Source organism: Pelodiscus sinensis, chromosome 15, assembly GCF_049634645.1.
Source record: "Pelodiscus sinensis isolate JC-2024 chromosome 15, ASM4963464v1, whole genome shotgun sequence".
Lineage (NCBI taxonomy): Eukaryota > Metazoa > Chordata > Testudines > Trionychidae > Pelodiscus > Pelodiscus sinensis.
This window is the reverse complement of record NC_134725.1, coordinates 4777294-4800837: the sequence shown is the minus strand read 5'-3', so window position 1 is coordinate 4800837 and position 23544 is coordinate 4777294. Positions and strand designations below refer to the sequence as shown.

General features: G+C 55.4%; 1 protein-coding gene across 2 annotated transcripts in view; it reads right to left on the bottom strand.

The window, feature by feature from the left end:
• The window catches only part of POLE (DNA polymerase epsilon, catalytic subunit), a 56903-nt gene that overhangs the window by 28260 nt on the left and 5099 nt on the right, over positions 1–23544 (bottom strand). For both annotated transcript variants that reach the window (XM_075897865.1, XM_075897864.1), the window contains exons 6-24: positions 22127–22281; positions 20406–20547; positions 20246–20326; positions 17648–17755; positions 17360–17470; positions 17040–17125; positions 14996–15115; positions 14728–14860; positions 14448–14561; positions 12641–12853; positions 9473–9580; positions 9057–9185; positions 8143–8245; positions 7916–8062; positions 7199–7344; positions 3706–3854; positions 2328–2420; positions 1978–2122; positions 1671–1828 (exon numbers count right to left, since the gene is read on the bottom strand). In XM_075897865.1, coding sequence (XP_075753980.1) covers positions 1671–1828; positions 1978–2122; positions 2328–2420; positions 3706–3854; positions 7199–7344; positions 7916–8062; positions 8143–8245; positions 9057–9185; positions 9473–9580; positions 12641–12853; positions 14448–14561; positions 14728–14860; positions 14996–15115; positions 17040–17125; positions 17360–17470; positions 17648–17755; positions 20246–20326; positions 20406–20547; positions 22127–22281 — 2441 coding nt within the window. The remainder of the gene's footprint in view (positions 1–1670; positions 1829–1977; positions 2123–2327; positions 2421–3705; positions 3855–7198; positions 7345–7915; positions 8063–8142; positions 8246–9056; positions 9186–9472; positions 9581–12640; positions 12854–14447; positions 14562–14727; positions 14861–14995; positions 15116–17039; positions 17126–17359; positions 17471–17647; positions 17756–20245; positions 20327–20405; positions 20548–22126; positions 22282–23544) is intronic.

Genomic DNA, 23544 nt, shown 5'->3' with positions numbered 1-23544 from the left:
TGTGAGCCCCCATCTTCTCCATGCGGACAAGTGGGGAACGGCCCCGACAGGCCATGGTGTCCACCCGGGTCAGCAACCACACCCACTTGCCCCCATCCCGCAGCCATTTTCGGATCAAAGCAGAAATCAGCATAACAGCACCCATACTGAAAGGGGGAAGGAGAAAAAAATCCACGCCCAGAAGAGGGGGACAGAAGGTTTCTCAGCAAAAACGAACTGGTTGAGGGGAACCACAGAAGACCTCCGAAGCACAAGAGTTGGGGTGAGAAATAATGTTGTTACAAAAGAGTCAAGACAGAGGACGACAGTGGACCCCTCAAGACAGAGGACGACGCTGGTTTGGAGGACAACGACGGACCCCTCAAGACAGAGAACGACGGTGGTTTGGAGGACGACGACGTACCCCTCAAGACAAAGGACGAGGGTGGTTTGGAGGACGACAGTGGACCCCCTCAAGACAAAGGACAACGCTGGTTTGGAGGACAACGACGGACCCCTCAAGACAGAGAACGATGGTGGTTTGGAGGACGATGACGTACCCCTCAAGACAAAGGATGAGGGTGGTTTGGAGGACGACAGTGGACCCCCTCAAGACAAAGGACAACAATGATTTGGAGGATGACGGTGGACCCCTCAAGACAGAGGACAGTGGACCCCCTCAAGACAGAGGACGACGATGGTTTGGAGGACGACGGTGGACCCCTCAAGACAGAGGACGACAGTGGACCCCTCAAGACAGAGGACAACGGTGGTTTGGAGGACGACGGTGGACCCCTCAAGACAGAGGACGACAGTGGACCCCTCAAGACAGAGGACAACGGTGGTTTGGAGGACGACGGTGGACCCCTCAAGACAGAGGACGACAGTGGTTTGGAGGACGACGGTGGACCCCCTCAAGACAGAGGACGACGGTGGTTTGGAGGACAACGACGGACCCCTCAAGACAGAGGATGACGGTGATTTGGAGGATGACGGTGGACCCCTCAAGACAGAGGACGACAGTGGTTTGGAGGACGACGGTGGATCCCTCAAGACAGAGTACAATGGTTGTTTGGAGGACGACGGTGGACCCCTCAAGACAGAGGACAATGGTTGTTTGGAGGACGACGGTGGACCCCTCAAGACAGAGGATGACAGTGGACCCCTCAAGACAGAGGACAACGGTGGTTTGGAGGACAACGACGGACCCCTCAAGACAGAGGATGACGGTGGTTTGGAGGACGACGGTGGACCCCTCAAGACAGAGGACGACGGTGGTTTGGAGGACGACGGTGGACCCCTCAAGACAGAGGTCGACGGTGGTTTGGAGGACGACGGTGGACCCCTCAAGACAGAGGTCGACGGTGGTTTGGAGGACGACGGTGGACCCCTCAAGACAGAGGACAACGATGGTTTGGAGGACGACAGTGACCAACCCAAGAAAAGTATTTCCCATGGTGATACCTACCAGAGGTCCAGGAACTAGGAAGAGAGGATGAGCAAGGAAACATTGGATGAAGAAAGACGCAGAAGACTAACGAAGCGAAGAAGCTGGCATAAGACAGAGCGGTGGAAAGATTTCCCAAGACCCGTGCAGCGCTGAGCAATGACCAGCCACCGCCCAGCTCGCCTCGTGCTCCTGTCCATGAACAGCCCAGGTGCCTCCCTCGCGATCCCGCAGAGACACTCACCGTTTCTTCAGCTTCTTGCCCTCCTCCTTGGAGGCGGGAAGGATCATGGCCAAGTAGGGTCCATCCACTTCAAAGAAAATGCTGTTCTCGGAGCGGGTCACGTAGGTGAGCGTCGCCGGGTCGGCCAGCTCCTGGTACTGATCGTTCGTGAAGCCTTCCTGCCAACACAGCACCACGGGACTCCGTCACTGCAGACCCGGCCTGGCGAGCCACCGGGAGCACGGTTCAGGCCAGCGGAGGCAAGGGGAGCAGAGAGTCCCCCACTGGTCCTGACCTGGCCACTCCTCCCAGCTGGGGCTGGCCTTACCTTCACCAGGATGTTCAGCATGGCGCCGGGATAGGAGATGGTCACCTTGGGCTTCTTGGCGTTGGTCGACTTGATGACGAAGTTTTCTGGGAAGCTGTTGGGGAGGACGCACCAGATTCCGTCCGTGTCCAGCTCCAGCGGTCTCCTAGGAAGGGAAAGCACATCGTGGAAGAGGCAACACGGGCCTGGCCGATCTGAAGAGCATGCCCAGCCAACGTGGAGGCACCTCCATGTGGGAGAACGTCTGTGCCCATCTGCAATCCACAAGCCCTCATGCCACGGGGTCTGCAGCCAAGTGCCCCCTTCCGCAGCCCCCCGCCCGGGGGCCGTAAATCCCCTCCGGCACTTACCCAATCTGCTCAATTAGCTCCCTGGCTTGCGTGATGATGTTAGCGCCAGTGAAGCAAACGATGCCGGCCATCTCCATGGAATACCAACGGGCCCTGTCGGCGAGAGGGGCCAGGCTTGAACCGGGGCCAACCAAAGGGCACAGCCAGCAGCCCCAGAAGGGCAGGTTGAAGAGCAAGAAGGTTGCCCCTGGAAGGTCAAAACTCCTATCCCCTTCCCCGGGACCAGGCCGTGGGGCCTTCCTCTCAGTTGGCCTCTTGGGGCCACTACAGCAACGCCAATACGGCTCATGGGGCCTTCCTCTCAGTTGGCCTCTTGGGGCCACCATAGCAACGCCAATACAGCCCGTGAGGCCTTCCTCTCAGTTGGCCTCTTGGGTCCACCATAGCAACACCAATACGGCCCGTGAGGCCTTCCTCTCAGTTGGCCTCTTGGGTCCACCATAGCAACACCAATACGGCCCGTGAGGCCTTCCTCTCAGTTGGCCTCTTGGGTCCACCATAGCAACGCCAATACGGCCCGTGAGGCCTTCCTCTCAGTTGGCCTCTTGGTACCCCCATAGCAACGCCAATACGGCCCGTGAGGCCTTCCTCTCAGTTGGCCTCTTGGTACCCCCATAGCAACGCCAATACGGCCCGTGAGGCCTTCCTCTCAGTTGGCCTCTTGGGGCCACCATAGCAACACCAATACGCCCCGTGGGGCCTTCCTCTCAGTTGGCCTCTTGGGGCCACCATAGCAACGCCAATACGGCCCATGGGGCCTTCCTCTCAGTTGGCCTCTTGGGGCCACCATAGCAACACCAATACGCCCCGTGGGGCCTTCCTCTCAGTTGGCCTCTTGGGGCCACCATAGCAACACCAATACGCCCCGTGGGGCCTTCCTCTCAGTTGGCCTCTTGGGGCCACCATAGCAACGCCAATACGGCCCATGGGGCCTTCCTCTCAGTTGGCCTCTTGGGTCCACCATAGCAACGCCAATACGGCCCGTGAGGCCTTCCTCTCAGTTGGCCTCTTGGGGCCACCACAGCAACGCCAATACACCCCGTGTGGCCTTCCTCTCAGTTGGCCTCTTGGTACCCCCATAGCAACGCCAATACGCCCCGTGTGGCCTTCCTCTCAGTTGGCCTCTTGGTGCTACCATAGCAACGCCAATACGGCCCGTGGGGCCTTCCTCTCAGTTGGCCTCTTGGTGCTACCATAGCAACGCCAATACGCCCCGCGTGGCATTCCTCTCAGTTGGCTTCTCGGGGCCACCATAGCAATGCCAGACCGGGGGTGGGAGGTGGGGGGTGCATGCCAGGATCCCTGTGTCACCCACAGGCCCAGGGACCAGCTGGATGAAGGCACCGACTCCCCGGGGCGACCTGTGCCCAGCACCCACCCTTTGCGCATGACGTAGCCGTAGAAGGAGTTGAGGATGCACTTGTGCGCCAGCTGCAAGGAGTCGTAGAGGATCTCCATGTTCTTGCAGCGCTTCGCTTCCGAGGCATCTCCCGACTCAACGGCCGCGGCGAGCTTCTTCTTCCATACCTGGGAGGAGAGAGCGCCGCACGGGTCAGCGTGGCATATCAACCCGTCTCCCTTCACCTGGGCTGAAGGAGCAAGACTTCACAGAACATCAGAACTGGGAGGGACCTCGAGAGGTCATCAAGTCCAGTCCCCGGCCCTCCTGGCAGGACCCAGCACTGTCTAGACCATCCCTGATAGACGCCTATCCAGTATCTCAAAGGATGGAGACTCTACAACCTCCCTGGGCAATTTATTCAAGTCTTTAGCCACCCAGAGGGTTAGGAAGTTTTTCCTAATGTCCAACCTAAACTTTGCTCGAAGCAACGGGCTTAAATTGCAGCTTGGCCTATCCACAGAGGCCAAGGAGAACACTTTTTCCTCCCTCCTTGTATCACCCGCAAGTTTGCAGCTGACACTAAGCTAGGGGGAGAGGTAGAGACACTGGAGGGCAGGGATTGGGTCCAGAGTGGCTTAGGGTGTGTCTAGACTACATCCAGTTCTGTCGACAAAGAGCATCTAGACTACATCCAGTTCTGTCGACAAAGCAAGCCGCTTTGTCGACATAACAGTGTGGACGCAAAGGACAGTGTAGATGCAATAACGCCTTCTATCGACAGAACTCTGTCGACAAAAGGCGTTATTCCTTGTAGAATGAGGTTTACAGCCGTCAACAGAACTGCTGAATTTTGTCAACGTTATGTCAACATAACTCAAAGGCAGTGTGGATGCAGGTATAGTTTCGTCGACAAAAATCCACTTTTGTTGACAAAACCCTGTAGTCTAGACACACCCCCACTGAGGGTGTGTCTAGACTACAGGGTTTTGTCGACAAAAGTGGAGTTTTGTCGACGAAACTATACCTGCGTCTACACAGCCATTGAGTTCTGTTGACATAACGTTGACAGAACTTAGCAGTTCTGTTGACGGCTGTAAACCTCATTCAACGAGGAATAACGCCTTTTGTCGACAGAGTTCTGTCGATAGAAGGCGTTATTGCATCTACACTGTCCTTTGCGTTCACACTGTCATGTCGAAAAAACGGCTTGCTTTGGCGACAGAACTGGATGCAGTCTAGACGCTCTTTGTCGACAGTAGCTTTGTCAACAGTATCTGACATACCCTGAGTTCTGTCGACCCAATGTCAACAGAACGTGGCAGGTTTGCCGACGGCAGTACATCTCATTCTGCCAGGAATAATGCCTTTTGTCGACAGAAGACGTTATTGCATCTACACTGTCCTTTCGTCTATACCAGGGGTGTCCAAACTTTTTTCAAAGAGGGCCAGATTTGATGACGTGAACATGCGTGAGGGCCGACCATTTTGCCTGACATTCTTTGAACCATTAAAATTAAATGCAAATGAACTATTTTATGCAAAGTTTATTGCAAACGGCATACTTTTCATTTCGTCACATGGATGACCAATCTAAACAGGTGTTAAATCACTCTGCCTTTCATATCTGAAGGCCAGATGAAAAAAAAATCCAGGAAGCTGAAATGTGTCAGGAACATTGTAAAGTACATTACATATTATTGGTAATAAAGGTTGTCTGTCAACTTTTAAGTTCAAAAAATATGAACAGGAACATAACACCAAGTATACATGTTGTGTCCAAATATATTTATAACTGATTTAGACCAATTAACATTAACTGAGATTTTACAATGTATTCATCTCAATACATATGGATTCGTTGGGGGCCATAAAAGATAGATATTGCCAAATTACCTGTGGGGCCGTATTAAACCGGAACACAGGCCGCAATTGGCCCGCGGGCCGGACTTTGGACATGCCTGGTCTATACTGTCATGTCGACAAAGCGGCTTGGTCTGTCGACAGAACTGGATGCAGCCTAGACGCTCTTTGTTGACAGTATCTATCGACAAAAGCCTGTAGTCTAGACGTACCCATAGACACATCGGAGGATTGGGCCGAAAGAAATGGGATGAAGTTCAACAAGGACAAGTGTAGAGTCCTGCCCTTGGGACGGAAGAATCCCAAGTATTGGTACAGGCTGGGGACTGACTGGCTAAGTAGCAGTTCTGCAGAAAAGGACCTGGGGGTTACAGTGGATGAGAAGTTGGAGATGAGTCAACAGGGTGCCCTGGCACACACGACCTACAACGAGAAGCTGAGGGATTTGGGTTTGTTTAGTCGATAGAAGAGAAGAGCGAGGGGGGATTTGAGAGCAGCCTTCAACTTCCTGAAGGGAGGTCCCAACAGGATGGAGAGAGGCTGTTCTTAGTGGTGGCAGAACAAGGAGCAACGTTGCAGTGGGGGACGTCGAGGTTGGATCTTAGGAAAAATGATTTCCCAAGGAGAGTGGGGAACCCCTGGGACGGGTTCCCTAGGGGAGTAGTGGAGTCTCCATCCCTAGAGGTGTTTAAGTCCCGGTTTGACCAAGCCCTGGCTGGGTTGATTGAGTTGGGATTGGTCCTGCCTTGGGCAGGGGGCTGGACTTGATGACGCCTGAGGTCTCTTCCAGCCCTGGGTTTCTATGATTCTTTCAAGTACTCGACAGCTGCTCGTCTGTCCCTTCTCCGTCTTCTCTTTACCAAACTAAAGAAGCCCAATTTCTTCCGTCTTCCCTCATGTCGCCTAGACCAATGGTACTCAAACTTTTCGGCACGACGCCCCCTTTTTGAGAAACCCTCACGCCGCGCCTCCCCCCTCCCAAATAGCAGCCAAACTTGAACCAAAAAAAACCAAAAAAGCAAGGGATGGGGGCCGAAAAACAGACCAATGTTTTAAAAAAAAAAAAAAAAAAAAAAAAAAAAAGTTGCCCTTTTAAGAGCAGAGCAGGCATTGCCCTTTTAAGGCAGCCATTTTGAAGTCTGCCCGGGACGCTCCATCCTTTCTCTGTCCCAACATGGATTTTCTGAATTTTTTTTTAACTAGACAGATGGGGCTCTTTCTTCGGAGGGGGCTAGGTCACCTCGTGCCCGCCGTAGAATTTCTTCACACCCTCCCTCCCACCCAGTTTGGGAACCTACGGTCTAGACCTTTCATCATCTGGATTGCTCTTTTCTCGACTTTCTCTCATTTCTCCACCTTGTCCGGGAAATGTGGGGCCCACGACTGGACTTAAAACTCCAATGGAGGCCTAATCGGCGCAGAGCCGAGCAGAAGAACGACGTCTCGTGTCTTGCTCACTACAAGGCCTCCCCGACTCACGTTTGTTTTTGCAACGGCGTCGCCCTGTTGACTCATATTTCGCTTGTGGTTCACTCTCCCCCCCCAGATCTCTTTCTGCCGTACTCCTTCCTAGACAGTCGCTTCCCGTTTTGTAGGTGGGACGCGGATCGTCCCTTCCGAAGCAGAGAACTTCGCATTTGTCCAGGGCAGAGGGATCCAAGCGCCGTACCTTGTGCAGCCCTTTAAATTCGTAGCGCCGGTCCCGGAAGGCCCGCACCGTGTCCACGTAGAAGGAGTTCTCCCGTTGGCAGATGGTGGTGACACGTTCTTCCACCTTGGTGACGTGCAGCTTCTTATAAGCCTTGCGGCAGTAATCTGCGCCAGAGAGATAAAGCTGTTCTACCCACACCCCCACTCTGCCGGCACCCCCAGCATAGGGGGCTGTGTCTGCCCCACAGTGCCTCATAGGCAGTAAGAGCACACACGTTACTGGCCGACATTAGGTTTCAGAGTGAACGCCCATCAGGCATAAATCAGCTGTTCACACGGTAGGCCAATGTTTCTTAAATTTTTTAAGACCGAGGAACCCCAAACACTTTTCTTTTTCATGGGGAACACCAAAGTTTTTTTTTCACCCGACAAAAAAGCAGCCCCCAAAGAAAAGTTGAGGTTTTAAGAAAAAAAAAAAGAGGCTTGGCCTTTTAAGGGCAGCCATTTTGAATTCTGTTCTCTCCACGGCACACCTCCGACTGCCCTGCGGCATACCGGTGTGCCGCGGAACACACTAAAACGCTGGTGTAGGCCGATCTGCCCGCGTTCTCCACCAACTAGAGCAGGGAGCTGTGCCTCGAGGGCGTGGTTCACAACGTAAAGGGGTTGACACTCCGCGCCAAGCACCCAAACGCTGGAGGGGCCCCCCGAAGATGCTGGCGCAACCGTGTCCGACCTGCTAGGCGCTTCTTCTCAAACTTGGCCTGCTCTTCGCGGGACAGCTCGTGAAAGGCCCGGGGCGGGCCGTTCGGGTAGAGCGGCGGCAGCTTCTCCGACTCCAGCTGTTGCTGGATGCGGTGGTACTCGCTACGGCTGGCGGGCACTGCAAGGGAAGGGCAGCCGTGAGCGCGCCGGGGCAGGAGGCGGGGAACAACCGCTCGAGGCCGGCGCGGCGACACTCACTGAATTCCCCTCGCCACTGCCAGGTCATCCGGCGCTGGCAATTGGCACCCGGCTTGTTAAAATCGCAGGCAGCACACGTGGCCTCGTCCACCATCGCCGAAGGCTGGAGAGGGAGGGAGACAGAGAAAGATCAGAGAATCGGGCCTGCGGCTAACCCTGCAGCCTAGACAGCTAGCAGCTTCAGTGCTCTGTCCCCTTAGAGACATCTCTCCTTTTATAGCAACACCAAGACACTGTTGACGTTACCATCCAACATTAGGTTTCAGAGTTAACATCCATCCAGCCAATATTAGGTTTCAGAGTTAACACATGTCCAGCCAACATTGGGCTTCAGAGCTAATGTCCATCCAGCCAACATTAGGTTTCAGAGTTAACGCCAGTCCAGTCTACATTAGGTTACGGGGCTAACACCAATCCAGCCAGCATTAGGCTTCAGAGTTAACACATGTCCAGCCAACATTAGGTTTCGGAGCTAACGCCTGTCCGGCCGGCATTGGGTTTCCGAGTTAGCATGTCCAACCAACAATAGGTTTCAGAGTTAACACATGGCCAGGTAACATTGGGTTTCGGAGCTAACACCCATCCAGCCCACATTAGGTTTCAGAGTTAACACCAGTCCAGTCTACATTAGGTTACGGGGCTAACACCAATCCAGCCAGCATTAGGCTTCAGAGTTAACACAGGCCCAGCTAACATTGGGTTTTGGAGCTAACACCAATCCAGCCATCATTAGGTTTCAGGGCTAACGCCTGGCCAGCCAGCATTAAGTTTCAGAGCTATCGCCTGGCCAGCCAGCATTAGGTTTCAGAGTTAACACCCAATCTGAGCTGAAGTCTATTGACACTGTTTTATAGCAAGCCCTTCCAAACGCCCGCCTCGACCTCAGGGCCCCGCCCTCCTGGCCCGCTACCTACCTGCAGCCTGTTTGTCAGGATGATATTGGGGTACATGGCCCCCACGTCAAGATGGTAGATGAGGGGACACTCAATCCGGTTTGGGATGTCCTTCAAGGAGCTCAGCTTGGCCTTGATTTCATCACACACCTACGGGGAGGGGAGAGAGGCAGAGGCCAGACAGGAGCGGAAGGGGTCACACCACCTTCCCGTGACCACAGAGCGCCCAAGGACCCGGCCTACGAGCCCATGGAAGAGCATGCTTAGGGTGAGCCTCAGGAGACGCAATACCCCCTCGCTTCTGAGGTCGAGTGCGGGACACAACGGCAACGGGGCCAGGAAGGGAAGAGGCGAACTCAAGACCGAAACGGGGAGCTAACACACCTCCAGGAGATGGGCTTGTGCCCCACCCAGAAGCAGGCCAAGGCCCGAGTTACCTCCTGGAGGTTGGTGACCTGATCCAACGGCAAGCCCTCCTCCTCCTCGATAGCGTGCCGAAGCGTCTTCTCCACACGCTGCAGCAGGAAGTCGAAGGCAGCGGGATTCTGGGGGGAGGCGTGGGAAGGGATGGAGTAACAATGAGGCCATCTCCAGCTCTTCTCACCCCCCCTGGTTGGTGGGGACGTAGCTATGGAGCTGTAGATGGGCCCATACAAACCTACAACTCACTCTAGGAGGCATCTCCCTTCCTTGGCTAAGACATACACTACCTAGGAGGAGAACAGAATCCTAGAACACTAGAACGGGAAGGGACCTTGCGAGGTCATCAAGTCCAGTCCCCTGCCCTCCCGGCAGGACCAAGCCCCATCTAGACCACCCCTGGTAGATGTCTACAGAATCATAGAACTGGAAGGGACCTTGAGAGGTCATCAAGTCCAGTCCCCTGCCCTCCTGGCAGGACCAAGACCATCTAGACCATCCCTGGTAGATGTCTACAGAATCATAGAACTGGAAAGGACCTCGAGAGGTCATCAAGTCCCGTCCTCTACTCTCCTAGCAGGACCAAGACCATCTAGACCATCCCTGGTAGATGTCTACAGAATCATAGAACTGGAAGGGACCTCAGGAGGTCATCAAGTCCAGTCCCCTGCCCTCCCGGCAGGACCAAGCCCCATCTAGACCATCCCTGGTAGATGTCTACAGAATCATAGAACTGGAAGGGACCTTGAGAGGTCATCAAGTCCAGTCCCCTGCCCTTCTGGCAGGACCAAGACCATCTAGACCATCCCTGGTAGATGTCTGTGGAATCATAGGACTGGAAGGGACCTCGAGAGGTCATCAAGTCCCGTCCTCTACTCTCCCAGCAGGACCAAGCCCCATCTAGACCATCCCTGGTAGATGTCTACAGAATCATAGAACTGGAAGGGACCTTGAGAGGTCATCAAGTCCAGTCCCCTGCCCTTCTGGCAGGACCAAGACCATCTAGACCATCCCTGGTAGATGTCTGTGGAATCATAGGACTGGAAGGGACCTCGAGAGGTCATCAAGTCCCGTCCTCTACTCTCCTAGCAGGACCAAGACCATCTAGACCATCCCTGGTAGATGTCTACAGAATCATAGAACTGGAAGGGACCTCAGGAGGTCATCAAATCCAGTCCCCTGCCCTCCCGGCAGGACCAAGCCCCATCTAGACCATCCCTGGTAGATGTCTACAGAATCAAAGAACTGGAAGGGACCTCGAGAGGTTATCAAGTCCCGTCCTCTACTCTCCTGGCAGGACCAAACCTCATCTAGACCATCCCTGATAGATGTCTACAGAATCATAGACCTGGAAGGTACCTCAGGAGGTCATCAAGTCCAGTCCCCTGCCCCTCACAGCAGGACTGAGCATCGTCTAGACCAGGGGTTCTCAAACTCGGTGATACCGCGACCCCACTTTAAGTTGCTCGCAACTCCCGAGGGGGTCGGGACCCACAGTTTGAGAAACGCGGGTCTAGACCATCCCTGGTAGATGTCTGCAGAATCACAGGACACTAGAAATGGAAGGGACCTCGAGAGGTCAAGTCCAGTCCCCTGCCTAACGGTAGGACCAAGCACCATCTGGACCATCCCTGGTAGATGTCTACAGAATCATAGAACTGGAAGGGATCTTGAGAGGTCATCAAGTCCCGTCCCCTACTCTCTTGGCAGGACCAAGCCCAATCTAGACCATCCCTGGTAGATGTTTACGGAATCATAGAACTGGAAGAGACCTCAAGAGGTCATCATGTCCAATCCCCTGCCCTCACGGCAGGACTAAGCCCCATCTAGACGAGTGTTTCTCAACTTTTTTTGAAAAAGGAGTACTTCATACAAAACACAACAAAAATTGAAAACTGTAGCTACTGGGGGTACTTATAGACACGCAACATTTTTTTCTACCGTTGCAACACATTTGTTGAAACGACTTCATCGTAGCCAGGCAGGCGATGAAATTTTGAGGTGTAAAAAGTACTAAAGTAAGAAAGCACTGTAAAACGTAAAACAAAGTCAGTTTTCTCCAAATTTCAGTTGTGGTGACGTACACCCCAGACTTCTCTCGAGTACCCCTAAGGGTACTCGTATCACTGGTTGAGAAACACCGGTCTAGACCAACCCTGGTCGATATCTATCCACCCTGCTCTTCCATATCTCCAGCAATGGAGTTTCCACAACCTCCCTCGGCAACTTACTCCCGTTTTCCACCACCCGGATAGATAAAAATGTCTTCCTAACTTCCAACCTAAACGTCCATTGTTGCAATTTCAGCCCGATGTTTCTTGTCCTATCCTCAGAGGCCCCGAACAATTTTTCCTCCTTGTGAACCCTCGTCGGTACAGGTAGTCCCCGACTTATGAATGCATCGACGTACGACCACCCGCCCTTACGACCCACCTCCCGGACAGCCGGTCCCCGACTTTCGAACAGCGCGCCGCGCTTACGAACAGCGCGGTGTCCCATTTCAACGAATGGAGTCCGACTCCCGAACCGATCGCGTTCCGACCAAGTGTTTGGTACGTAACGCGTTCGTCAGGCGGGGACTCTCTGTACTTGAAAACGGCTCTCGCGTCCCAGGGTCTAGCTCAGCGTTTCTTAAACGTTTTAAGACTGAGGGAATACCAATTTTTTTTTTTATACGGGACAAAGATTTTTTGCTGCGCGCAAAAAAAAAAAAATCGCCTGTCCCTTTAAGGGCGGCCATTTTGAACTCCGGGGAACACCTCCAACTGCCTCACAGCAGGAAACACAGTTTAAGAAACACTGATCTAGCGGCACCAAAGGGGATGGGGGCTTCTCATCCCCCAGCGAGGCCAGCTGGAAAGCCACACCCCCCGGGCGTGCATTCGGGACTGTAGGTAGGGCGTGGAGGAGGACAGGAGGTTGTGTGGGGTGCTGAGGGGACAGGAAGACAGGCGCTGCCCAGGGTGGCCGACTGTAGGGTTCACTCCGATGCTGTGAAGTCCCGAATCCCAGCATTCCCTTTGGGTTGGCTCCGTCTCCGTTCCTTTCCTAACAAGGTTTTTTGGCTCCGTCTGGATTCCGACGCCCAGGTCCGCAAGATCCCAACCCAACCGAAAATTAAGGAGGAAGAACGACTACACCCCACCGCCCCCCCGGAGAAGGGGAGAGCGCGTCCTGGCGCGCACCATTTTAAAGCGGCAGGGGATGTCGCTGCGGAAAACCCCCGACTCCAGCGCCTCCACGTGGCCGCCCACGTAGGTCTCCGAGTCCAGCACGTGCCCGTCGTCCGTGAGCTTGTTGAACTCCTGCTCCTGCTTGTTGGGGAAGATGATGTTGGCGTGGTAGGCTTGCACCATGAGCAGCGCCTCGCACAACGTCCCGGAGCCTTTCCGGAGCACCTGGCGGGGGGAGGAGACAGGCAAAATCGACACGGGGCTGTAGTGATGTTCGGGAGTGGTCGCATGCGCACGGACACGGCTTCCCGGTGGCGAAGTGTGCGGACGTGCCAGCGCCACCTCTCCCTGCATCACCAGGGCTCGTGCGAGACATCGCAACTGCCTGCGTCACCAGTATTAGTGCAAGGGCAGGAAACGTCCTCACGACTGGTAGTACAAGCAGCTTCCCTCGGGGTAAAGATCAAAACCCTGCCAGCTGAAGACGGATCTCCAGGTCTCCTGGACACCCACCACCAATGTTCCCTCTCGTTATTGCCATCTGCACGTGGAATAAATTTTGTTGCGTGCACCAAGGTGCAAGTAGAAGTGCATCACCACAGAAACGCAGCTCTGGGCACTCTACCAATTCGTCAGGCGGCACCTGAATCTCTCCTGGGCGCCCACCACCAATGTCCTCTCTCGTTTTTGCCATCGGCGCGCGGAATAAATTTTGTTGTGTGCACCATGCCGCACACGGACATACACCATCCATAGACACACAGCAGTGGGCACTCTACCAACCATCCAAGCAGCACCTGAATCTCTCCTCAGCGCCCACCACCAATGTTCCCTCTCGTTATTGCCATCTGCACGTGGAATAAATTTTGTTCCATGCACCAAAGTGAAGACAGAAGTGCACCACCCATAGAAATACAGCTATGGACACTAGCAATGAGCCGCGGTGCACCTGAATCTCTCTAGGGGAGCCACCCTGCCAGCTGGAGACCGATCTGCAGGTCTCCTGGACACCCACCACCAATGTTCCCTCTCGTTATTGCCATCTGCACGTGAAATAAATTTTGTTGCGTGCACCAAGGTGCAAGCAGAAGTGCACCACCACAGAAACGCAGCTCTGGGCACTCTACCAATCCGTCAGGCGGCACCTGAATCTCTCCTGGGCGCCCACCACCAATGTCCTCTCTCGTTTTTGCCATCGGCGCGCGGAATAAATTTTGTTGCGTGCACCAAGATGCAAGCAGAAGTGCACCACCAGAGAAACGCAGCTCTGGGCACTCTACCAATCAGTCGGGCGGCACCTGAATCTCTCCTGGGCGCCCACCACCAATGTTCCCCGTCGTTTTTGCCATCAGCGCGCGGAATAAATTTTGTTGCGTGCACCAAGGTGCAAGCAGAAGTGCACCACCACAGAAACGCAGCTCTGGGCACTCTACCAATCAGTCGGGCGGCACCTGAATCTCTCCTGGGCGCCCACCACCAATGTCCTCTCTCGTTTTTGCCATCGGCGCGCGGAATAAATTTTGTTGCGTGCACCAAGCTGCAAGCAGAAGTGCACCCGCACAGAAACGCAGCTCTGGGCACTCTACCAATCAGTCGGGCGGCACCTGAATCTCTCCTGGGCGCCCACCACCAATGTCCTCTCTCGTTTTTGCCACCTGCGCATGGAATAAATTTTGTTGCGTGCACCAAGGTGCAAGCAGAAGTGTACCCGCACAGAAACGCAGCTCTGGCCACCCTACCAAGCAGTCGGGCGGCACCCGAATCTCTCCTAGGTGGCCGCCCTAGCGCTCAGCAGAGCGGGAACGCTGCCCCAACTCACCTCGTCGGGCTCCATGGGGATGATGGTGCACAGGGCGAAGATGAAAGGGTGCACGTACTTCATGTACATGTAGTAGGTCGCGACAGCGTCCGACACCGAGTACGTGGCCAGGGTCTGCCGGGGGAACAGGCGGATGAATTCAGCGGCGCGGCGGACACGGAGCCTTCCCCGCCACATCGGAGGCGGCCCCTTCGCCACCGGTGAACGACCGTGGAACTCGCCACGGCGCCCGGACGGATCCCGCGTCCGGCGATATCGCCCCAGGCCCGTCTCCCGTTACCTGCGGCTCTTCCGTCGCCATCCGGCACATCTCCTCGGGGTCCAGCTCCACCGGGTCGTAGCCCAGCTTGGCTTTGGCTGCCGCTTTGAGGTTGTGGCTTCCCACCGGCAGGTAGCTGTCTCTCTTCACCCACCTGAGAGGAACAACCGTCAGGCCGGGCTGTGTTCGAAAACACGAGCCGGCCCGATCCCGGGAAACGGCGCGTCGGTCCCCAGCCCTCCGACTTTCCCCCAGAGCCAGGAGGGGAAGGGACGGGGTGCCCGGGTACCTCAGACAGTCCATGTGGATGCACTGCGAGGCTTTGTACTCCCCTTGGTTGTCCTTCTGGAACCCAATCTCGTTGTACATATTCAGCCCGTGCGCGGCGGCTCGGGTCTCCACAAACGGCCTGGGGAGAACATAAGAACGGCCGTACTGGGTCAGACCAAAGGTCCATCTAGCCCAGTAGCCTGTCTGCCGACAGTGGCCAGCACCAGGTGCCCCAGAGAGGGTGGACCGAAGACAATGATCAAGCGATTTGTCTCCTGCAGCAAGGAGTTCCGCTGGTTGTGCACGGGGCGCCGAAAAACCAGCCTTTTGTTTGGGTTCAGCCTATTCACGTCATTGGCTGATGCCTAGTTCTTAGGTGAGGGGAACACGTTTCCTTGGGCACTTTCTCCTGGACGCGGAGCTGCCAAATCAAGCTTTTTCATCTCATCCGCATGGCCGTTCTTGTCTCGTGCCATCCTTCTCCCGCCTCTGACAAACAGAGGCCAGGGACCCCATTTCTATCCCCTGGCTAATAGCCTTTTATGGACCTAACCTTCATGAAATTATCTAGCTTCTCTTTAAACTCTGTAATAGTCCTAGCCTTCACAGCCTCCTCCGGCGAGGAGTTCCACAGGTTGACTACACGCTGTGTGAAGACAAACAGAAGCTAGGGACACCATTTCTATCCCCTGGCTAATAGCCTTTTATGGACCTAACCTCCATGAAATTATCTAGCTTCTCTTGAAACTCTATTATAGTCCTAGCCTTCACAGCCTCCTCCGGCGAGGAGTTCCACAGGTTGACAACACGCTGTGTGAAGAAGAACTTTCTTTTATTCGTTTTAAACCTGCTCCCCATTCATTTCATTTGGTGTCCTCTAGTTCTTCTATTTAGGGAACTAATAAATAACTTTTCTTTATCCGCCCTCTCCACACCACTCATGATTTTATAGACCTCTATCGTATCCCCCCGCAGTTGCCTCTTTTCGAAACTGAAAAGTCCCCATTGCTTTAACCTCTCCTCATATGGGAAGGAGGAAAGGGGAGATTAGTCGGGAGGTGACGCCGACCTTCGTCCCCCAGAGAAGAGCGCTCGGAGGGAGGAGACGCCGACCCTCGCAGAGAGGAGACGCTGACCCTCGGCCCCCAGAGAAGGGCGCTCGGAGGGAGGAGACGCCGACCCTCGCAGAGAGGAGACGCTGACCCTCGGCCCCCAGAGAAGGGCGCTCGGAGGGAGGAGACGCCGACCCTCGCAGAGAGGAGACGCCGACCCTCGGCCCCCAGAGAAGGGTGCTCGGAGGGAGGAGACGCCGACCCTCAGCCCCCAGAGAAGGGCGCTCGGAGGGAGGAGACGCCGACCCTCGCAGAGAGGAGACGCTGACCCTCGGCCCCCAGAGAAGGGCGCTAGGAGGGAGGCGACGCCGACCCTCGTCCCCGGGAGATGGGCGCTCGGAGGGAGGCGACGCCGACCCTCGTCCCCGGGAGATGGGCGCTCGGAGGGAGGCGACACCGACCCTCGGAGAGAGGAGACGCCGACCCTCGTCCCCCAGAGAAGGGCGCCCGGAGGGAGGCGACGTCGACCCTCGGAGAGAGGAGACACCGACCCTCGTCCCCCGGAGAAGGGTGCCCGGAGGGAGGCGACGCCGACCCTCGCAGAGAGGAGACGCCGACCCTCGTCCCCCGGAGAAGGGCGCCCAGAGGGAGGCGATGTCGACCCTCGCAGAGAGGAGACGCCGACCCTCGTCCCCCGGAGAAGGGCGCCCGGAGGGAGGCGACGTCGACCCTCGGAGAGAGGAGACACCGACCCTCGTCCCCCGGAGAAGGGCGCCCGGAGGGAGGCGACACCGACCCTCGTCCACCTGGAGAAGGCCTTTCACACCTGGTGGGTTTTCCCGACACGGAAGTCAGAGCTCCGCCCAGTCCCCTCCCCTTCCCAGACGTTGGGGCCTGGATGCCCCTCGGCACAGCGACTCTCTGGGGGCAGGACTCCCCAGGGAAACAAAGGCAGAGGACACAGCCGCCTACCAGCTCCCGGCTGACTTCTCCCCTACGGCGTCCCCTTACCAGTCAAAGAAGTCCCCGTTGTACGTGACCATGATGGTGGGTTTGGTCTCTTGGACGTGCTCAAACCACCTCTGGATTAAGCGGGCCTGGATTTCGGAGAAAAGCGAGACCTGTGGCTACAACGTCACCTGCCCGCTCCCACCCTCTGCTCCTCTTGCAGGCCCTGAGCAGCCGCAGCCCGACCCCACGCCGGGAAGAAAAGCGACTCAGGCGCCGTGATGACATTGTCCGGCCCCAAGGAAGCAGCGTGGTGCCTCCCGGCCGGCTTAGAGCCGGGAGGGCGACAGGGAACAAGACGGATTTCGGCTGCCCCAGCTCACCTCGTCGGGCTCGTTAAAGACGCAAAAGGGCCCCTCGTACTCCGGCTTGGGCGTAAACTCAAAATCTTCAATGTCCTCCGAGACGATCTCCCGGTTTGTGATCAGGTAGCCCTGGGAGGAGGCAAAGCAGAAGAATTAGCGGACGGGTGCCGTGTCCTCAGAACAGCTCCGGCGCCCAGAGATGGGGAGTCACCAGGGCCTGGATTTTGGGGAGTCACCAGGGCCTGGATTTTGGGGAGAGGGCAGCCCAGAGACACGCCAGGTTGGCAGGCAACATCTCCGCCCTACCTGGCCATCAACCATGTAGGAGATCATCATGATCTGGTCCGTCTCCGCGTCGGGGAACTTCAGGGGCAGCTTGGTGGTTTCGATGTCGAAGGCCAGCACCACCGGGTCCTGAAAAAGACCCGAGCCGAGCAGCTCAGCACGGGCGCCTGGCTCCGCGCTGCCAGCCGGATGACGGGAGGCAGACAGACCGCCGGTCAATCCAAGCAGCCGGTAGAAAGAGGCGAGTCCGAAACAAAAGTCCACGTAGCACAGGCTGGTAGGTGGGAGGTCTGAGGCCTAGATAGGTAGGTAGGAGGCGTAAGGGCTAGGTAGGACTAGGGCCTTGGCAGGTAGGTAGAAGGCCTAGGTAAGAGACTGGAGGCCTAGGTAGGAGGTCTTACACCTCAGGCCTAGGTAGGTGGGACGTCTGAGACATAAGGCCTGAGGCATAAGACCTAGGTAGGTGGAAGGCCGGAGGCCTAGGTAGATTGGTAGGCTGGTAAGTAGGAGGCCTGAGGCCTAGGTAAGAAGGAGACCTGAGGCGTGAGGCCTAGGTAGGTAGGCCTGAGGTCTTGGTTGGTAGGTAGATAGGTAGGAGGCGTGAGGCCTAGGTAGAAAGGAGACCTGAGGCGCAAGGCCTAGGTAGGAGGCCTAGGTAGGCAGGCCTGAGGCTTAGGTAGGTGAGAGGCCTAGGTAGGAAGGAGGCCTAGGTAGGTAGACATGAAGTTTTGATTGGTAGGTAGGTAGGCTGGAGGCCTTGTTAGGTAGGTAGGCAGGTAGGTAGGAAGGAGGCCTAGGTAGGTAGACTGGAGGTCTTGGTTGGTAGGTAGGTAGGAAGGAGGCCTAGATAGGTAGACCTGAGGTCTTGGTTGGTAGGTAGGTAGGCTGGTAGGTAGGAAGGAGGCCTAGACAAGTAGACCTGAGGTCTTGGTTGGTAGGAGGCCTGAGGCGTAAGGCCTAGGTAGGAAGGAGGCCTAGGTAGGTAGACCTGAGGTCTTGGTTGGTAGGTAGGTAGGCCGGTAGGTAGGAAGGAGGCCTACATAAGTAGACCTGAGGTCTTGGTTGGTAGGTAGGTAGGCCGGAGGCCTTGGTAGGTATGTAGGCCAGTAGGTAAGAAGGAGGCCTAGATAAGTAGACCTGAGGTCTTGGGTGGTAGGTAGGTAGACCGGTAGGTAGGAAGGAGGCCAAGGTAGGTAGACCTGAGGTCTTGGGTGGTAGGTAGGTAGACCGGTAGGTAGGAAGGAGGCCAAGGTAGGTAGACCTGAGGTCTTGGTTGGTAGGTAGGCAGGCAGGAGGCCTTGGTAGATAGGTAGACCGGTAGGTAAGAGGCCTGAGGCCTAGGTAGGAAGGAGACCTGAGGTGTAAGGCCTAGGTAGGCGGCCTAGGTAGGTAGGCCAGAGGCCTTGGTAGGTAGGTAGGCCAGAGGCCTTGGTAGGTAGGTAGGCCGGCCTGAGGCCTAGGTAGGTGGAAGGCCTGAGGTGTGAGGCCTAAGTAGGAAGGAGGCCTAGGTAGGTAGGCCTGAGGTCCTGGTAGGTAGGCCAGCCTGAGGCCTAGGTAGGTGGGAGGCCTGAGGTGTGAGGCTTAGATAGGTAGACCTGAGGTCTTGGTTGGTAGGTAGGTAGGAGGCCTGAGGTGTAAGGCCTAGGTAGGCCGGCAGGTAGACCTGAGGCATTGGTAGGTAGGCAGACCAGTAGGTAGGTAGGTCCTGAGGTCTTGGTAGGTAGGTAGATAGGAGGCCTGAGGCGTAAGGCCTAGGTAGGTGGCCTAGGTAGGTAGGTAGGCCAACCTGAGGCCTAGGTAGGAGGCCCAGCTAACAACACTCAAGACTTCACTAACATGAAGCGAGCCGAACCGGACACAAACAGGCCCGAGATGGCAAACCCCGAATTGGCCACAGGCGCAGGTGTCACCCAGTCACTGGTACGAGGTACTGGCTGGAAAACAGTCGTTGGGCATGGGTTGAAAGCCCAGTCCGGAAGGATGGTACCACCCCCTCGTCAAAAGGACCACCCGCTCCCTACAGGTAAAAGGGACACACCGACCCACAATCAGAACAGGGTCTAACACGACAACAGGCTGGACAGAGAGGGTGTAATCAAGTCACCCGGTGACGGGTGGCTTCTAGGCAACGTCAGAGGGTGACACAGCAGGAGTGAGGTGTACTTTGTTTGTACCTGTACGTAAGGTTGTATTTTGAAGAGGGTGTCTTTGTCCGGCATTTTCGGGGGTACATTCACATAGTGGTTCCGGGGTACATACACATAGTGGTGCGGTACAGTCTGACAGTGACCATTGTACTTCGTTGGACAACACACCTGGCTGGGCGCCTTGATTTTTGTGGCCGACGGGGGCGCTCCCGGTGTCTGTTGCGTGGACGACTCACACAAAGCCAACGCAACGCACAGGAGGAACCCACCCACGCACCGCTGAACGGTGACCACCGATCTGTCAGGTCTCCGTAACGGTGACATCCGACTGCTACAGAGCCCACCCCGGCACCATGGAGATTGTGAGCCGGTGGTAGGCGATGGAAAAGGCCACCATCTCCTGAGAGAAGCCAACTTCACGCAAACGATAACGAACCACCGATTAGCTCCCCTCCCGAATCGGGGTACTCACCGGGCGCTCCACCAGGTCATCCCGGCGGGTGATCTCCGGAGGGTACGCGCTGCCCCGGTAGCGGACGTTGTACCAATGCGCCTACCACAACGGGAGAATTAGGAGAAGCGAAATATCACCATCGCCTCTACCCTCCCGGCCCACCGGCTTCCTCACTCACCACGTGGATCTTCAGGTCGATGGACAGACGGATGTGGTAGGGCACATCGTACTCCCGCATGTCCACTATGTTGTCCATCTGGTTGATGGTCTTCTTCGAGGGCCCCTCTTCATCCATGGTCAGGCTGCCACCGATCAGAGCGCTGAAAAGAGCGGAGAAAAGCACGGTCCCAGGACAGGTCTTAGGCCCGGAAGAGAAGAAACAAAGCAGCAGCTCTAGGTAGCCGGTTGAAAAACGAAAGGCCGTTTTTCTTCCCGCAGCGCACCGTTGACCTGCGGAACTCCTCGCCACAGGATGTGGGGGAAGACCAGGGAAAGCACGGTCGCAGGACAGGTCTTAGGATCGGAAGAGAAGAAACAATGAAAAAGCAGCTCTAGGAAGCAAGTTGAAAAACGAAAGGCCATTTTTCTTCCTGCAGCGCACCGTTAACCTGCGGAACTCCTCGCCACAGGATGTGGGGAAGACCAGGGAAAGCACGGTCACAGGACAGGTCTTTGGCCCGGAAGAGAAGAAACAATGAAGAAGCAGCTCTAGGAAGCAAGTTGAAAAACGAAAGAGCATCGTTCTTTCCTCAGCGCACCGTTAACCTGCGGAACTCCTCGCCACAGGATGTGGGGAAGACCAGGAAAAACACCGTCACGGGACAGGCCTTAGGCCCGGAAGAGAAGAAATAGCTCCAGGTAGCAGGCTGAAAGGACAGGTCTTAAGCCCGGAAGAAACAATGAAGCAGCAGCTCTAGGTAGCAGGCTGAAAAATTCAGGGCCGGCCCACAACATTTTGGCACCGGAGGCAGGGAGCTCAAATGATGCCACCATGACCCCTCACTTGGGCCAAAACTTGGAAAAGTCCCTTGTGCCCTCCTTCCTCCAGCACAGCACTCCACCATCTCTGCGCATCCAGGAGCGGAGAGAATACATCTGCACCGGCAGCAGACACAAATTTCTACACTCTGGGGCTTAGTGGTGGCCCCCCTCCCCCCGCCCACAGCCTGGCACACGAGGCAGCCACTTCAGTTCACCTCATGGTAGGACCGGCCCTGGAAAAAAAACGAAAAGCCATTTTTCCTCCCGCAGCGCACCGTTAACCTGCAGAACTCCTCGCCAGAGGATGTGGGGAAGACCAGGAAAAACACAGTCACAGGACAGGTCTTAGGCCCGGAAAAGAAGAAACAATGAAAAAGCAGCTCTAGGAAGCAAGTTGAAAAACGAAAGGCCATTTTCCTTCCCGCCGTGCACCGTTAACCTGCGGAACTCCTCGCCAGAGGATGTGGGGAAGACCAGGGAAAGCACGGTTACAGGACAGATCTTAGGCCCGGAAGAGAAGAAACAATGAAGCAGCAGCTCTAGGAAGCAAGTTGAAAAAGGAAAGACCATTGTTCTTTCCTCAGCGCACCGTTAACCTGCGGAACCCCTCGCCACAGGATGTGGGGAAAACCAGGAAAAACACAGTCACAGGACAGGTCTTAGGCCCAGAAAAGAAGAAACAATGAAAAAGCAGCTCTAGGAAGCAAGTTGAAAAACGAAAGGCCATTTTCCTTCCCGCCGTGCACCGTTAACCGGCGGAACTCCTCGCCAGAGGAAGTGGGGGAAACCAGATCTTTCACGGGGTTCAATTAAGAGCTAGATAGATTTGTGGCCGATAGATCGATCTATGGCCATTCGCACCAACAGATGCAAGAGTAGGCACCGGTGACAACACATCCCTCCTAATCCAACGTCTACCTGGACAGCATGGTCGTGTAGGTGTCGCTCGCCTGGTCTCGTTCCCGGTTCTTCTTCACAGCGGGCGAGATCTCCCTCCGCACCTTCACCAGGTCATCCACCGTGTTGAAGGACAGTTGGATGTAGCTCCGCTTGAGGCCCACCAGGTGATTGGGCTGCGAAGGGACAAGACGGACCAATGAGGAAAAAAGAGCAGGACTAGGGGGGAGGGATCGTACCGGCGAGAAGCGACTGAGGAAGAACAGAAGAACGGCCGTACTGAGTCGGACCAAAGATCCAACCAGCCCAGTATCCTGTCTGCCGACAGTGGCCAGGTGTCCCAGCGGGAGTGAACCGAACAGGAAATCAAGCGATCTCTCTCCTGCCGTCCATCTCCACCCTCTGACGCACAGAGGCTACAGACGCCGTTCCTTACCCATCCTAATCGCCATTCATGGACTTAACCGCCATGAATTTATCGAGCTCTTTTTTAAACCCTGTTCTCGTCCGAGCCTTCACAACCTCCTCCGGCGAGGAGTTCCACAGATTGATCATATGCTGTGTGAAGAACTTCATTTCATTTGGTTTAAACCTGCTGCCCGTTCGTTTCATCGGGTGGCCCCGAGTTCTTATATTATGGAAACACGTAAATAACGTTTCCTTATTCGCTTTCTCCACACCGCTCATGATTTTATAGACCTCTATCCCATCCCTTCTTAGTCTCCTCTTTTCCAAGTCTTTTTCATCTCTCCTCCGATGGGACCCGTTTCAAACCCCAAATCGTTTTTAGTGGTCCTTCTCTGAACCGTTTCTAATGCCAGTAGATCTTTATGGAGATGAGGAGACCACATCTGTACGCAGTATTCCAGATGTGGGCGCACCATGGATTTATATAAGGATAATACGATATTCTCCGTCTTATTCTCTATCCCTTTTTTTAACAATTCCTCACATCCTGTTTGCTTTTTTGACGGCCGCTGCCCACGGCGTGGACGTCTCCAGAGAACTATCCACGATATTCTCCGTCTTATTCTCTCTCTCTTTTTTTAACGATTCCTCACATCCTGTTTGCTTTTTTGACGGCCGCTGCCCACGGCGTGGACGTCTCCAGAGAACTATCCACGATATTCTCTGTCTTATTCTCTATCCCTTTTTTATCGATTCCTCACATCCTGTTTGCTTTTTTGACGGCCGCTGGCCACGGCGTGGACGTCTCCAGAGAACTATCCACGATATTCTCCGTCTTATTCTCTAGCCCTTTTCCTCACATCCTGTTTGCTTTTTTGACGGCCGCTGCCCACGGCGTGGATGTCTCCAGAGAACTATCTACGATATTCTCCGTCTTATTCTCTATCCCTTTTTTTAACGATTCCTCACATCCTGTTTTCTTTTTTGACGGCCGCTGGCCACGGCGTGGATGTCTCCAGAGAACTATCCAC